The sequence below is a fragment of the Macrobrachium nipponense genome, chromosome 12 (assembly GCF_015104395.2).
Source record: "Macrobrachium nipponense isolate FS-2020 chromosome 12, ASM1510439v2, whole genome shotgun sequence".
NCBI classification, from domain to species: domain Eukaryota; kingdom Metazoa; phylum Arthropoda; class Malacostraca; order Decapoda; family Palaemonidae; genus Macrobrachium; species Macrobrachium nipponense.
In genome coordinates, this window is record NC_087205.1 from 102,512,695 (window position 1) to 102,529,382 (window position 16,688).

Consider the following 16,688-nt stretch of genomic DNA (forward strand, 5'->3'; position numbering starts at 1 on the left):
ATTACTGTTATTTTTTTTTTTTTTTTTTGCTCTACCACAGTCCTCCAATTCGACTGGGTGGTAATGATAAGCCTATGATATATAACAGTCTACGCTAGAGTGAACATCAGAGTGCGTGATATTATTCAGCCCTTTTCTCTTAATGATGGTTCATGTCTTTCCATATTACGGTTATAAGTTTGTAAGGTAACGAGGAATATGAAGATATAATAATAAAAATATTGATAATGGTTTATTTACAGTTTCGCTAATCACGTGAAGCTGATTACAATGAAAATATATGTCTGATTATATACAATGTTTTGTTGTGCATAATACTTATTTATGACACGCTGTAAAACTAACTTTCCCTTATCACAGTTTTGTCTTGTACATTAAATCTTAAATAGAATTTATCAGCCGACGGTCACGGGTCCCGTTCCAGGGCCCACGGGGAAGCCGGATCCAAAGCCGGTTCCAGGATTGACTCCGCTGCCGAAATTACCTCCAGTAGGATTTCCTCCGAAGCCACCAGGATTGCCTCCAAAGTTGCCTCCAAAGCCGCTTCCAGAGCCGGGGTTGCCTCCAAAGTTGCCTCCAAATCCTGGGTTGCCTCCGAAGTTGCCTCCAGAGCCGGGATTACCACCAAAGTTGCCTCCAAAACCTTGGTTGCCTCCAAAGTTGCCTCCAAATCCTTGATTACCACCAAAGTTGCCTCCAAATCCTTGATTACCACCAAAGTTGCCTCCAAAGCCAGGATTGCCACCGAAATTGCCTCCAAATCCTTGATTACCACCAAAGCCGCCTCCAAATCCAGGATTACCACCGAAGCCGCCTCCAAATCCAGGGTTACCACCAAAACCGCCTCCAAATCCAGGGTTACCACCAAAACCGCCTCCAAATCCAGGATTACCACCGAAGCCGCCTCCAAAACCGGGATTACCACCAAAGCCAAATCCAGTAGGTCCTCCTAAACCTAAGGCTGAACCAATTACGTTGCCAAGTGGGTTAAAGCCTCCGAACAAAGGGTTCAAGAGGCCAAAAATCCTGGTGTTGTTTCCTTGGTTGGCACCTGTTGCTGCTCCGGTGCGGCCCTCAACGATAGAGGCCTGCTGGCCCTGACTGTCTTCGTCATTATCAGACGCTTCGCTTTCGAAATCATTGTCCGATTCCTGGTCGCCGGCGAGAGCTGCTTCGTCTTCAGTGTTCTGGTTCTCGGCGGTTTTGGAGTTTTGGGCACCGACTGCAGGCTGCCCAATCAACCCTCGCACATTCCTTGGGGTCTGGGGCGCTGCCGCCGCAGCCGTGACTAAAAGTAATGCCCAGAGGAGTTTCATCTGAAAATGATACAGAGTGGTTAGTGGTCATTCAAGTTTCAAAGTGGCGTTAGGGTCAAGGTTATGGAAAGGTCTCTCGTGGCAAAGGTTTAGGGGTTTTCACCTACTTCTAACAAAAAAAAAAAAAAGCTTCAAATATAACAAATAAATACCTACATAAGCTGATATATATTAGCTGTAGTTTTGAAGAAAAAAAACTATTTTGATTTCATAAAATAAACAGCTGCAAATATAAAAGATAAATGCCTATATAAGCTGATATATATTGACTGTAGTTTCGTAAAAAAAAAAAAAAAACCGCTTCTAATATCATGCGTATGACATTGGAAGAATGTTTTAAGAAACAGGTGAATTCAGTCATGATAAACGATATTAGCAATTAAAAAGTTTGTTGAAGAGTTTCAGAAGTCTTTGCAAAAACTTGAGAGCTTCTCAAGCTAGATTTCTTCAAAAACTTTTTTTTTTTTTTTTTGCTATAGAGATTTACATAAGGTATCAAAGGTAAATTACATAAGATATTTTCCCCAGCTTGCATGAAGATGAAGCGTCAACGCAGATCATGTACAATATGAAAGCTCTAGATAGGCAACAAGAGATATTACACAAACAAAACAATTCAGGAAATGCTTGAGGAAGATTGTAATAAAGATAATCAATATGAAAAAGAGCTGTGGTCTGTGTACTCTGCAAATCTCAAGAGTGTCAGGAGAGAATATCACAGTATGCCATGTGTTTGGATTGCAGGATGAAAAACACTAGTTATTGATTAGTGGCGTGTTAAAAGAATTAAGATGGAAAACGCCGCATCATGGAGAGCAGCAAAGAATAAGCAAGGCCTAGTTTTATGCATTTTATGAACGAATCAACTTTACTTTTCAAACTGCAGCGAGGGAACGCTGAATTATCTTCTCTTACATGTGTCTGCAATGCATTTCATTAGCATAATGTATTAATCAAACCAGACTAAGTTTTATCCAACAATTCTTGCGTCACCTAGACATCGAATTCTTCATAGCAAGAGCTCTCGCTGATAACTTTATATACGTCACAAGCAAACGGCACAACCACTCAAACTCTTATTATGCTCGGATGGAATTCTTACCCTTCTAACACCTCTTATAAGTTTACAAAACTTAACAAATCCCGAGAGTGAACCCTTACCTTCATAGCACTTATGGTGAGGAACTGTTGGTTCGTCGGCGGTTATTCGGGCTTTTGTAGTTGATGAAGGGAGGACACTGGCTGATGGCCTTCTAGGCAAGATGTTCCGCCCTCCATTGAAAGCAACTCACATTTACCTTTTGCTAAATTTAGGCTCGCATCCAGTGATTCAAAAAAGACAAGTGGCATAGCGGCTTTTTCTGGTTATTCCCCGGTAGGGAGTGAATCAGTTTTTCTCGGTCTACCGATATTCACTTAATATTTTTGTGGGTATATATATTATTATATATATATGTGTGTGTGTGTGTGAATGTATGTATGTATGATATGTATGTATGTATGTAGTAGTATCAATATAAAAAAAACACCGTATCGTGCTTCTAGAAATCAGTAGAAGGATCCACAGTAATATTCTTGTTTATGCAGATGAAATGTATAGATTTCCACAAATATATTTCATCTGGATAAACAAGACTATTACTGTGGGTTACATGCTGCTTGCTCGCCTACCGAATTCGGTAGTCGCGAGTTCGATTCCCCGCTTTGCCAACGTGGAACCAGAGGAATTTATTTCTGGCGATTAGAAATTCATTTCTCGATATAATGTGGTTCGGATCCCGCAGTAAGCTGCAGGTCCCGTTGCTAGGTAACCAATGGGTTCCTAGCCACGTAAAAATATCTGATCCTTCCGGCCAGCCCCAAGGAAGCTATTAGCCAGCTCAGTGGTCTGATTAAACTAAGATATACTTGCTTCTAAGACCTCTGTGAGGCAAAAACCTTACCTTTGGGAGGCTCCGCCTTTCCTCTTCTTCAAAATATTCTTCTTAATATAGACAATTCATTGTTTGTCAGACGTCGTCTTAGTAATCACTTAATTTTATATCGAAAAATGCCCCGTGGGGATGTGGGGTTACTGCCGTCCGTGGACCTCAAGGGGTGCACTGTAGGCAGTACTAAAGGTTCTTTGCCGTGTCCCTTCGTCCCCTAGCTGCAACCCCTTTCATTCCTTTCATTGTACCTCCATTCATATTATCGTTCTTTCTTGCTATCCACCCTCTCCTAACGAACCTACCTACTCTCAGTTTCCTTTCCAACGCTGAATGGCCTCATATATCCCAGTGCTTGGCCTTTGGCCTGAACTCGAAATTTCATTCTATTTCGATTAATAACTAATAATTAAGATAATAATTCTATAAAACCATTCTTCTTTCTGTGCTTTATGGAAAGGAAATAATTTTAATGCAACCTGAAGCGAAAGGAGGTATCAAAGATCATTCAGAGATTCATAAAAAAAAATAATAATAAGATAATCACAAAAAAATTCAAATACCATCGTTAAAAACACAAGGAAGCTTTCAAACAGTGTGCATAATTATTTCCTTATCCAGGCACCAAGATATTTCTAAAACACGAAATCGAGTTTTTTAGCATTTTGTAGAAAGGAGAAAAAAAATGCATTTGTTAAACAGGTATCGGCGAAAGGGAAGCGTCTCTAGTGCTTAGACGACTTTGTTCTTAGCAGTTGTACTATTTACACTGACTGGGTTGTTTAAAGGAAAAAAATTTCGCTTAAAGATCTATTGTATCGCATGTTTTTTGGACCCGCTTTATCGTTGATTGCCAAATTCACAGCACTGGTTGTGTTTGACGTAGGGAGTTTGATCCCCCCTTTGTGTTCAGTATATATTTACATACATGCGTATATACACATACTAAATATATATATATATATATATATATATATATATATATATATATATATATATATTATATATAATATATATATATTCATAATACACGTATTAGGCTTCAATAAGACGGGATGCTTTAGATTCCAGATGTTTTAATTTACCAAGTATAAGCTTTCGAAGACATACAGTCTTCCTCTTCAGGTATCGATGCAACCGGTACCTGAGGAAGATATAATGAATTGGTGTTAATTCTATCTAAAATTATATATATAAGTAGTATGAATTAATGTATGATAACTGTTATATGGTCTGTATGTAGTATGTATGTATGTATGTAATGATGTATGTATGTATGTATATAATGTGTCCAACATCCACCTGACTATATAAGCAAACATGCATGTATTCAAAACCAATCAGAGGAGAACTTCTTTATTTATTCCATATTTGGATTCAAGTTTTGCATAATTAAGCATATCCAGAATAGTGTGGAGAAGTAGAGCTGAGAGTATTGCAGCGATGAATGGATCTGGTGAATGTGATCACTAGATAATATATTATTTTTCCAGTTTCCCTTACAGCGGATTGCTCTAGTGAAAACCAACAGAATAGTCACCGCCACATTGATTTTAATTGCTTTTTCGTAAATTAACCCCATACGCAATAAGCCACCATCCGCACCATTAATTGCTTCATAATCCTACGTAGAAGACTCATCATTAATATGTAAGCCCACCACTCACACTGCACCACTCACCTCTACCATTAATTGCTTCGTACTCCTAGGCAAAAGACTCATCATCAATATGTAAGCCCACCACCCACACTGCACCACTCACCTCTACCATTAATTGCTTCATACTCCTAGGCAAAAGACTCATCTTCAATATGTAAGCCCACCACCCACACTGCACCACTCACCTCTATCCTTCAAGGGTTTTGAAGCTCCCTGGACATCAAGAACCTTCCTTCTTAATATCTCTCTCGTCGAATCTATCCAACCCTTTCTTGAATAAAGTTGAGGTTCTTCAATGCAACCTGAAATACGTGGGTTCGAGTTCCACACGAAAATTTTCGAGTTTCTTCATATGTTTCTAGATAGGATTCTTTCTTACTGCAGTAAGAAAGAATTCGTGAATCTATAAGATCTTTGAAGCTTAACACTATTAACGCTGTTATTAATTTTTTTTCTTAACGTCAGCTCCTTCAAGCTCATGAATATGGCTCGCCAGAAAGTCTGAGAGATGTGAGTCAGCATCAGACCTAGGATTTTAAACAATTTATCTATTGAATTCAATTTCTACGAGCTTGGAGATCCCTACAATCTCCATCAACTAAACAATTGATGAATAATAGTTTTCTTTTATTTTCTCCCTGTAGGCCGACAGGGCATTAATGGGTCTCTTCACTAGGCCGTGAATAACCTGCAATCCATCCGCGTCGACCACTAATCCCTTATTCATTTCACGTTTACTGCTTGTTATGGACGGCGGTTTTAATCTGTCAGCCAGCGTGTTGGGAAGTTTGCGCCCTGGTAATTAGTGCTTTAATAATCGATTGTGCCTTTAATGTTTGTAAGAGACTCCAGTCACCTGCGACGGATTTTGATCTCGATAAAAGATTTGAGGTTGAAGGTTAGCCATTATTCACGCTAATCTTGACCATGCGGTCGGAGGCTTCTCCCACTTGAATAATTATTACACCTCTTAGGAGAGAGAGAGAGAGAGAGAGAGAGAGAGAGAGAGAGAGAGAGAGAGAGAGAGAGAGAGAGAGAGAGAGAGCGAAATTATTCTTTTAGCGGATGGAATGAGCCTATATTATTAAAGTTTTATAATCCGTTGGAGTAGTAAATGGTATTTGTATTCAATACGACTCCGGAGAGGGAAATATTTATCTACGATTCAGAGTTATGTGACAGCATTAGAGTATAGCCGTCATTTCCTTAAGACTGTTTACATCATGAAATGAAGTTCTAGAAATGGCGCAAAACAACAGTGACTAAACTTCAAGAACTAAGTAGACGAATTATAAATAATGATTTATGTCGAGGATCTTCTTAACCCAATATATGTCTTGTTTGAGTGTCGCATGAAAGGAATGTATGCTCTGGTAAGTTAATCCTTGTTATGTCTACTCTTGCGTTACACGATAAAGTTGAGTCTCGTGTTAGTAATCGAAGGTAAAATGAACTGTGGATTTTAGATGATTATGTAGAGATTCTTAACTCTAAGCTTTCTTAGGAGTTGTAAGACGAATGATTTACATATGGAAAGTCTGAATTGCACAAAGACGAATAAATTTGTAGACAAGGTTAGAAGGCAGAAAATGAAAAGTCACAGAAACTCACAGAAAAATAGTTGAATCATTATGAAAAGATTGGGTAAGAAATTCAGAAAGCCAAGTAAATCTAGTTTATTATATGCTAATTTGATACCTGAACGCATGGCAGACTTCTTTAATCAGAACTGCAGGAAATTATCTTTCTGATCTTCTATCGATGTTTCCCAGGAAATCAAACATAATTGTCTAGTTTCAGTTTTGGAGGAACCTGTATGCGGCGTTTTTTCCCCCCTACTAATTTTCGCTTACTACTTTGTTGTTGTTGTTGTTGTTGTTGTTGTTGTTGTTGTTCTTGTTTTTGGGGTCGACTAAGGTGGTGGAAGTATCAAAGAAAGTGCAGGAGGGGAGGCTGAGATGGTATGGACACCTGTTGAGGAGAGATGAGGACCACGCTGGGAGACATACTATGGGGGTGGAGGTGCAAGGAAGAAGAAGAAGAAGAGGGAGACCAAGAAAGAGATGGAAGGACTGTGTGAGAGGAGACTTACATGAGAAGGGAATTGATGAGGCAGAAGCGCAGGATAGAAATAGATGGAAACAGCTCATCCGAAACGGCGACCCCATATAAAAATGGGAACAAGCTGGGAAGAAGAAGAAGAAGAAGAAGAGGAAAGCCTAAAAAGGTCTGAAAAGGTGTTTTGCGTTGAGTTAAAGATACAGGAATTTTAGGATAGGATATTTGTGATTCATTCATTAGAATGAAAATGTAAAAAATAGATATTGTGCATGTTAAACAGTACAGGAAAATTATTTCTATTAAAATATAGAGTATTTATTTTAATTTTCGTTGGCGGAACAACGCTCTAATTGACCGTAGATTTTAGCACAGCCCGAGTTAGCTGGAGGTTGGATCACACCTTTTACCTTTGTTTTTATTCATTTTTTTCATTAACAGCAATTTCTCCCGACAGAATCCGCCTGTCATTTCGCAACGGAAATGATTTTGTAGCAAGAGGAATTATCCTTCACTTCCAGCTTTATGGCCCAATCTTTTAACCTTTGATTTTCTTCTCCCTGGAATATTTCGTTTCTGAACCTGACAGAGTGTCCAGGACTGGATGACTGCCATGACATTTCCTGGTTACAATCGATTAGCGACCGCGAAAATTGAATGTGTCATTGAAGGAGACACACAAGCATGCAAAGGCTTAAGTATTTGCACTGGATTAATTACATTCTGCTATTCGTGTCGTGTCGCACATTCAGGAAGAATTATTCATACATACATGCATACATACATATGTATAATATTTATATATAGTTATACATATGTATGTATGTATGTGTTTATATATACATTATATATATCTATGTATATATGTATGTATCTGTATATATACATATATGTATATATAAATGTTATAGTATATATGTATATACGTATATATTATATATATATATATATAATATGTAAATAAATTCTTCTGTTAAAATAGGATACGTCTCAAGTATAAAAGGCCCATTAAAACACTCTAGTTTAAACCAGACTGTTTTTATGGGCCTTTAATGCTTGAGATATATATATGTAAGAGAGAGAGAGAGTGAGAGAGAGAGAATTTTCCAGTTTTAATGTTAGTGCCGAAATGTTATTGAGACCTATTTGTGAATTTCAACCAAAGGCGAATGAATACAACATTAAATTTCCGAATGGAGTGTACCCAAGAGCCTGATTATCCAGTAAGTGAACTCATCCTTGCAAGCCTGGCACTTGCATCTTTGAAAATAAAAGTGGAAAAACCGGTTTTGTTGGCCGATGGTCTCACTGAAGAGCTTCCACTTTTTTGTACATCAAGTCTACAAAAAAAAAAAAAAAGTGCGGAATCTTATACTAGCAACACATAAATCTGGCGCAAGGCCTTTCTTTATTTATTTGATTTTCTTTGCAAGCTTCTTCTTTTTATATTACTTCTCGAAATTTATCGTATGATATTAACTAACGTCCGTGTTTTATTAGTCTGTTATGTCGAGCAAGTTCTTGAAAGGTTCACTTACATAATATAAAGTAAATAATTCGCTGCAGGCATTTGCAAGGCCTAAAATTAATTTTGGTCATCTTGCTTGAGCTTTTTCTGAAAGAACTCGTGTGCCTTGGAACATCTAAGGAGAAAGTTTCTCGTCTGGGGGGATTTACAATCTGTTAGGCGGCTTTTTTATACCTTTTCTTGCCCGAAATATGCATGGAGACGGAAAGAATCACTTAGAAATCATATTATTAGTACTCAGAAAATAACGTTTATAGGCTGATTGACTTAAAGATGCCTTACTTTACTGAAGAAGTACCCGTGGAGAATACCCATTTTTTCTAGAAATACCCATTTTTTTCTAGAATACCCATTTTTTTCTAGAATACCCATTTTTTCTAGAAACAGAACCATTGAGAATGGCGTCCATTCAAAATAAGCAACGTCTTTACCGAAATACGACGATTATAATGTTTGTTTATGACTTATTTCTCAACAGTAGTTATAAAAACTGGTCTTGCCCTACATAGTAACTTTTCAGTACCAACGCCCTCATCACAACGAAGAGAGCAAGAGGAATCGTACAAAAGGAATATGTATCCCTACAGAACTGTTGAATGTGACAATATATACATACATATATATATATATATATATATATATCTAAGTATATATATATATATATATATCATATTATATATACATTATATATATATATATGTATATATATACATATATTATGATTCATATATATTTTATATATATGTATATATATAAGTATATGTTTATACACACACATATACATACATACATACATACATACATACATACATACATACATATACACTCCTTCGCAACAAATCATTCATGGAAACTCGCCTGGTAGAACTTTGGACTCGTCAAACCACATAGGTTTATGAGGTGGTATTAAAAAAAAACAAAAAAGTGAAAGCAGAGTTAACCAGTTCGCCCTCGCTTTTTATCTACACGAACTTCCAATTAGATATTTCTCTTCGTGTCTTAGTTTACTTATTCTCTTTCATCCTTCAATAATAATAATAATAATAGAGGTGATAATAACAGTGGTAGTTGTTGTACATGTTGTTGTTTGCCGTGTAATTGTTATCATCTGTGCTGCTGTTGTGCTGTACGGACGAATGTTAACAAGAGTAATTGCTGCAATTATTTTCACTTTCGTAAGCTCTCTCTCTCTCTCTCTCTCTCTCTCTCTCTCTCTCTCTCTCTCTCTCTCTCTCTCATACAAACTTCAAGCATTCGTCTCTTTTATGATATTATATTATGTGCAGTGAGAAGGAAGGGTACGAATTAGCATACATTCGAAGGAAAGCTTTCGTCTTTCATCTGTGTCCATTTCCAATTCTGTTTGAGGCGTTTCATTCCTGCGCTTAGATTCGACCGTAGCATTTCGTGAGTCGATATTACTAACCCACTGCACCAGCCAATCCGTGCTTCGTGAGAAGAGTCATTTTTCTTTTTTACCTCTCTTTTTTGGGGGGATGGGAGGGATGGGGATTAGTATACGAAAGTCAGAGGAACATATATTTGAACAAAGATGGGTTAGATGTTAAGTGAGAGACCGAATTTTCTTTGACCCTGACTGATTTTGTTTGTTTGTTTGTTTGTATGGTGTTTTTACGTTGCATGGAACCAGTGGTTATTCAACAACGAAACCAACGGCTTTACGTGACTTCCGAACCACGTCGAGAGTGAACATCTATCACCAGAAATACACCTCTCTCACTCCTCAACGGAATACCCAAGAATCGAACTCGCGGCCACCGAGGTGGTACGCCAACACCAAACTGACCACGCCACTGAGGCGCTTTGACTGATTTTGGACTCATCTGCTATAAAGTGATTATTTTCCTTTCAAGAAACTGTCTCGGTAATAAGGATATCATAGCGAGAACCTTTGTCTTTATCTTTCTCTAATCAAAAATGATTTCCTTTAGTTATGTCTGTTAATTTCTCTTATTTTGGAGGTTGTTATATGGCGTCCAAATATTCGTCTCCAAATATCAGATGAATCTATATTTGTTTGATTTAGCTCCTCGTCTTGAACTTTCATTTGCGAGTAGTGCCTCGTAGGCAGTCTGTTCCTCCCCAGAATTACTAATTAATATTTTCTATAATCGCTTTTAACTTCACATTTTCACTTGCAAGATTGTCTGCATTGATAGTGTACCGTACTCTCATATACTAAGGATATGAAATGTATACCTACTTTGCGTATTGATGTAATGCCAAGATCCTAGATATTAGTTTTCTTAATATTCTTTGCGTCATAAAGTAACTATTTAGGATTGGTTGCTGTACAATTTTGCAGCTTTTGGTAAGGAAGATAACTGAAGTATTGACTGTTGTTTTACTTAATGCTAAATTTTGCGGGCGCTACAGATATTATCTTCGCTTACTCGGGAAGTAAGCCTACAATCTATTTTGTTGTTGTTGTTGATGTTGTTGTTGTTGTGGGGTAGGAAAGCCTGAAAAGGTCTGAAAAAGTTGTTTCGCGTTGAGTTAAAGATACAGGAATTTTAGGATGGGATATTTATGATTTATTTATTAGAATGAAAATGTAAAAAATGAATGAATTGTATGCTAAACAGTACAGAAAAATTATTTCTATTGAGATGTAACATTTATTTCAATATTCGTTGGTGAAACAAGGATCTATTGATGACCGTACATTTTAGCCTGTTTTGATTTACGTTAAGTTAAGAATACAATGTTTACAACTTATGCGTAAGGCAAAAATCTTGCACACGTCCCAAGTAAGCTGGAGGTCGGATCACGCCTTCTTATGAATATTCCTCCTAATTAGGAGGCTATAAAAAATGACCTTCTTAGACAATGATGATAATAGTAACAATAATTTTCTTAGACGAATTGTACTGCTGTTGCAGCCAACCAATTTAGTTGCAGTTAGAATTAAGGAAGATTCAATGTATATATTTTGAAATAATAATACCTTCAGTTACTGTAAATCTGCTGTGAAAGTTACTGATTAAAGACCAGCTGAAATAATGTCATTAGTTCCTGGTCATCACAGATATTAAATAGGAGATTATTCTTGTTTTAATAATTTATTTTTAGATTTCAGTGTATTTCTTGTTAGTGTTAAATATTATCTCCCGAAATTAACATCGCTTTAAGACTATTAACGTTTAGACGTGATTGTCATGTCGATATTAAGTAAGCACATTATGATATGAAGTTGACTGTCGTGAATACGGTTACAGTTTGTAATTATTTTTACAATATAATACAATGCTTGTTATTTATTTTTACAATATGTAACAAGGCATGGTATTTATTGAAATTATATTTTCCTATATCTCAATGTAAATTTGTTGATATATTTTCTACTACATATACTTACAATAATTGGTATTTATTGTTGAAATATATTTTACACTATATACTACAATAATTGGTATTTATTGTTGAAAATATCTTTTCACTTATACTACAATAATTGGTATTTTATTTGTTTGAAATATATTTTCACTATACTACAATAATTGGTATTTATTTGTTGAATATATTTTTACTATATACTCTACAGAAATTGGTATTTATTGTTGAAATATATTTTCACTATATACTACAATAATTGGTATTTATTGTTGAAATATATTTTCACTATATACTACAATAATTGGTATTTATTGTTGAAATATATTTTTACTATATACTACAATAATTGGTATTTATTGTTGAAATATATTTTCACTATATACTACAATATTTGGTATTTATTGTTGAAATATATTTTCACTATATACTACAATACTTGGTATTTATTGTTGAAATATATTTTCACTGTATACTACAATAATTGGTATTTATTGTTGAAATATATTTTCACTAATTACTACAATAATTGGTATTATTTTATTGAAATATATTTTCACATTATACTACAATAATTGGTATTTATTGTTGAAATATATTTTCACTATATACTACAATAATTGGTATTTATTGTTGAAATATATTTTCACTATATACTACAATAATTGGTATTTATTGTTAAAATATATTTTCACTATATACTACAATAAATGGTATTTATTGTTGAAATATATTTTCACTATATACTACAATACTTGGTATTTATTGTTGAAATATATTTTCACAATATACTACAATACTTAGTATTTATTGTTGAAATATATTTTCACATTATATACTACAATACTTGGTTGGTATTTATTGTTGAAATAAATTTTTACTATATACTACAATACTTGGTATTTATTTTTACAATTTATTTTCACAGTACATTACAAAATTTTGCATTTATTTTTACAATGTACATTTAAACAAAATATTACAATAGACTTGATACACATTTTTATATTCTTAATCAGGCATCAGTCTCACTTGTGCTATAGTTGTTGATATAAACCAAAGTTGTGTAGGTCATTTATAAACCCCCACCCCCCTCCAAAAAAAGGCCCTGTTCTCACATATATGCAGTCATGCATCTCTCTCTCTCTCTCTCTCTCTCTCTCTCTCTCTCTCTCTCTCTCTCTCTCTCTCTCAAAAGCCAAGTAGCAACGGGGCTAGATTTAGTTGTCGGTTGTGTCGAGGCGGGGTGCTAATTACCAGGTGTGAATATTTTAAGCAGCCATCAGTGCAACCTGCAACAGTCTACCTGTGCACGGAAAGCGTACATTTACACAGGCATACTTACATACATACATACATGCGTACGTATACTGACGCAGTCATATATTTGTATAAAAGATAAAAGGAGCGTTGTATGCATGAACGTAAAACTTTTCAACTTTCTTTTTTGTATCAGAAAAGAAGGGGAAGGGAGCGAGATTTCATTTAGTTGATTTTATATTTCAAAGGGAAAATTTATTCGCTCTTGGTTTGAGATTTACAGTTTCTCCCTCTCTCACACTCATGCAAAAACACACACAAATAGGAAGAATGACACCAATGAAAATATTTACCTTGTATATTGTAATGCTTTACAAAAACAGATACTAGCGGCAATCGCTCTTGACTGTTAACTTTGTATCATAAATGTACTCACTTCATTTCGAGATGTCAATTAAGCCCACACAATATTCATAAAGCAACGATAAATGTCTCAACATACACTATATGTGTATATATATACATATATATATATGTGTGTGTGTATGTATGTATGTATATTTAGATCTACATATATACATACAAATGCATACATTAGTCTGTATATAAATTACATTATTCTTTATTTACTAATTCGTATCATATGGAGCGAACAATTGTTTTCAGTTGACCACAGCAAATATATATATATATATACACGCATACATACATATACATGTACTTATGCATATTCATATTTATATCCACATACACAAATGCATACATTAGTCCGTATATTACATTATTCTCTATTGACGAATGCGTATCATTAAAAAGAACAATTGCTTTCAGCTGACCACAGCCATTATGAATCACGTTTTGTTACAAGCAGTAAAATTGATAAACTGTGGCATCGGAAAAATTAGGTAATTACTTCAGAGTCCAGCCCAGAGCTATGATTTGGAAGCTATATTTTCGCCGTGATCTGTTATTACCGCCTGATCGGAGTCGGTCAGATTTATTGCGGAGAGCGCTGGTGACTGATGTTGTCCTATTGATTACGTATACTGTATGTATAAATATAAACATATATGCATATTTACATACATATATATATATATTCACATACATACATACACACACACACGCACACACACATTATATATATATATATATATATATATATATATATATATATATATATATATATATATTATATTATATTATATATATATATAATTGTTATATATATATATATATATTTATATGTATATGTATATATATGTATATATCAATGAACCTTAACTTTCTTGTTTTCTGACATTTTGAATATACGCTCGGTTAAGGAAACAATGAAAGTATTTGAGCTAATGTTCCAAAGAATTTTTTTATGTCCTAGTAATATTGTTTACTGCGTGTATATATATATATATATATCTATATCTTATATATATATATCATATATATATATCTATATATATATATAATGTGTGTGTGAGTTTGTGCATGCATGTCAATCACATTTCCAAAATGTACCCTACCTTTGTAATTCGGTGCAAGGGATTACTGCCCTTTCTTTACCCTGTTTTTTTTTTTTTTTTTTTTTTTTTTTTTGACTGAAGGAACCGGATGCTGGTGGGCTTTGATTGACAGAGAGAGAGAATTGCCATTAGAATCGTATTCGATCAATTCTTATTCTTCCGTAAGCGGATGTTTCTAAATCGCTACGTTTAAGTCTTTGTTATGCGTAGTGAATGATAATTTTGTAAACTGCTTCCTTTCTCTCTCTCTCTCTCTCTCTCTCTCTCTCTCTCTCTTCTCTCTCCTTCTCTCTACATCCTCTGCCTCTCTCTCGCTCTCTCTCTCTCCTTCGGTGTGCCTTTTGCAATGACTACTGCATTACATCGTAAGCAGAGAGTAATATCTTATTAACTATTTGGCTTATATTTCAATAATGATGTAAATAAACCATTAAAACTCTTCCACATAATAAGATGTGGCATGCATTCATCTTGCAGAATTATATTTGGTGAACTTTCATCAGTTTCTGCATCAATTTTCAACAGGTTGTTATGTACTTAGTATCGGCGCACCTGCTGGACGGTGAATTAGCCTAAACCTTTTCCGCTCCTGCGTTTGCCTCTATGCAACTCTCGTCGTTAATCAGCAAATATTTATTATTGCCTGTCAAACCTTGATTTGTATCGAACAGGTGTCAGTACTCAGGTAATCTCTCACTTTTGCATGCGAGACCTGATGTTTTTGACACAAGCTTCAGATCTAATTCACGTATGGCTTTTTAATTCATCAGGAGTGAGCAGCGTAGTCGCGCGCTGTGGGATTCGTAATTTCCGGTATTGTTGTAATTGAAAATCGTGCACCTCAGAACTCTTTCATTCACGCCGTCCCTGGGCTGCATCCCCTGCCCCCGTGGGAGAAATTAGAACTCAGTCTAATCTCCTCGAGGCTGGAGGTCGGTCGAGGTCCTCTCGGTATTTCGTCTTGGGGATTTTCTAATTGAATTTTTTCTTCTTATTAAATTTGACAGGGTACTCTATTGCCTCTTTTCCTAGTCTTCACTAGAATGCACCTTTTCATAAGTTTATTTTATTGTCTAGTTATATTCATAATTATGTTTCAGTCTGATCTCCGTCCATAACTTGAAGGTAACTTTCTTTAAAACCTGCTCAATAAAATATCGCCATTCGAACGCTTAATGAATCTTCAACTGATTTTAGTAATAATAATATTTTTCCCTACAGTTCTAATTTTTCATTAACCGTAACTAATTGACAACTGAACAGTAACCTTTTTTTTTTGTGAGTTGCAGTATCGCTGTACTGGAAATGAACTGCTTTCGGAATGTCCTGAGTAGTATCAAATGTAAAATGCGATGTCTTCTGCTATTTCCAGTCATCTAGCGTGTTTGTAATCTCCATCACAAGCGCATACACACGCTTATATATATATATATATATATATATATATATATATATATATATATATATATATATATATATATATATATATATATATATACATACGTCGAGCTACAAATGTCCATTAACATCTAATTCGCTCTACCTCGGAATTGATATATTTCCATATATATGTTAACCGAAGGGGAATTTTTTTTAGTCGATATATTAATTTCGAGGTAGAGCGAATTAGATATTAAAGGACATTTGTAGCTCGACGATGTATGTATATGAATCACGGTAATGTGATATGACTCATTAAATATATATATAATTAATTTTAGATGATTCACGAGTATATACAGTTGACATAAACCCAGAAAAAGAAATCAGTACTTAATACTTGCTCCTGACTAACGTTAGATTTGGCTGCATGCTGAAGTGACGTCGAAACGTTAAAGGTCATCTGCGTGAATTCTGAACGTTCCGAAGGACACGACTCTCCCGCCGGAGGAGTATTACGCTGGACCTCCTCTTGACAGGATGACATTCATCTGCAGAATCAGCAGGTGCTTTCCAGCGGTTACAGGGCAATAACAAGAAGATCGATACAGACCTCTCAGGTGATTTCGGTGGAGGGTGAACGGATGGGTGACATACAACATCCGGTGAGTATGGGACCAAGGG

General features: G+C 35.3%; 1 protein-coding gene across 1 annotated transcript; it reads right to left on the reverse strand.

Annotated features, from left to right (window-relative positions):
• Positions 1-213: 213 nt before the first annotated feature.
• On the reverse strand, positions 214-2,604 carry LOC135224717 (uncharacterized). Its single transcript, XM_064264005.1, has 2 exons — positions 2,478-2,604; positions 214-1,316 (listed from the first exon to the last, which is right to left on the reverse strand). Exons 1-2 carry the CDS (start codon positions 2,481-2,483, stop codon positions 396-398), a joined length of 927 nt encoding a protein of 308 aa, XP_064120075.1. The 5' UTR covers positions 2,484-2,604; the 3' UTR covers positions 214-395.
• Positions 2,605-16,688: the final 14,084 nt, after the last annotated feature.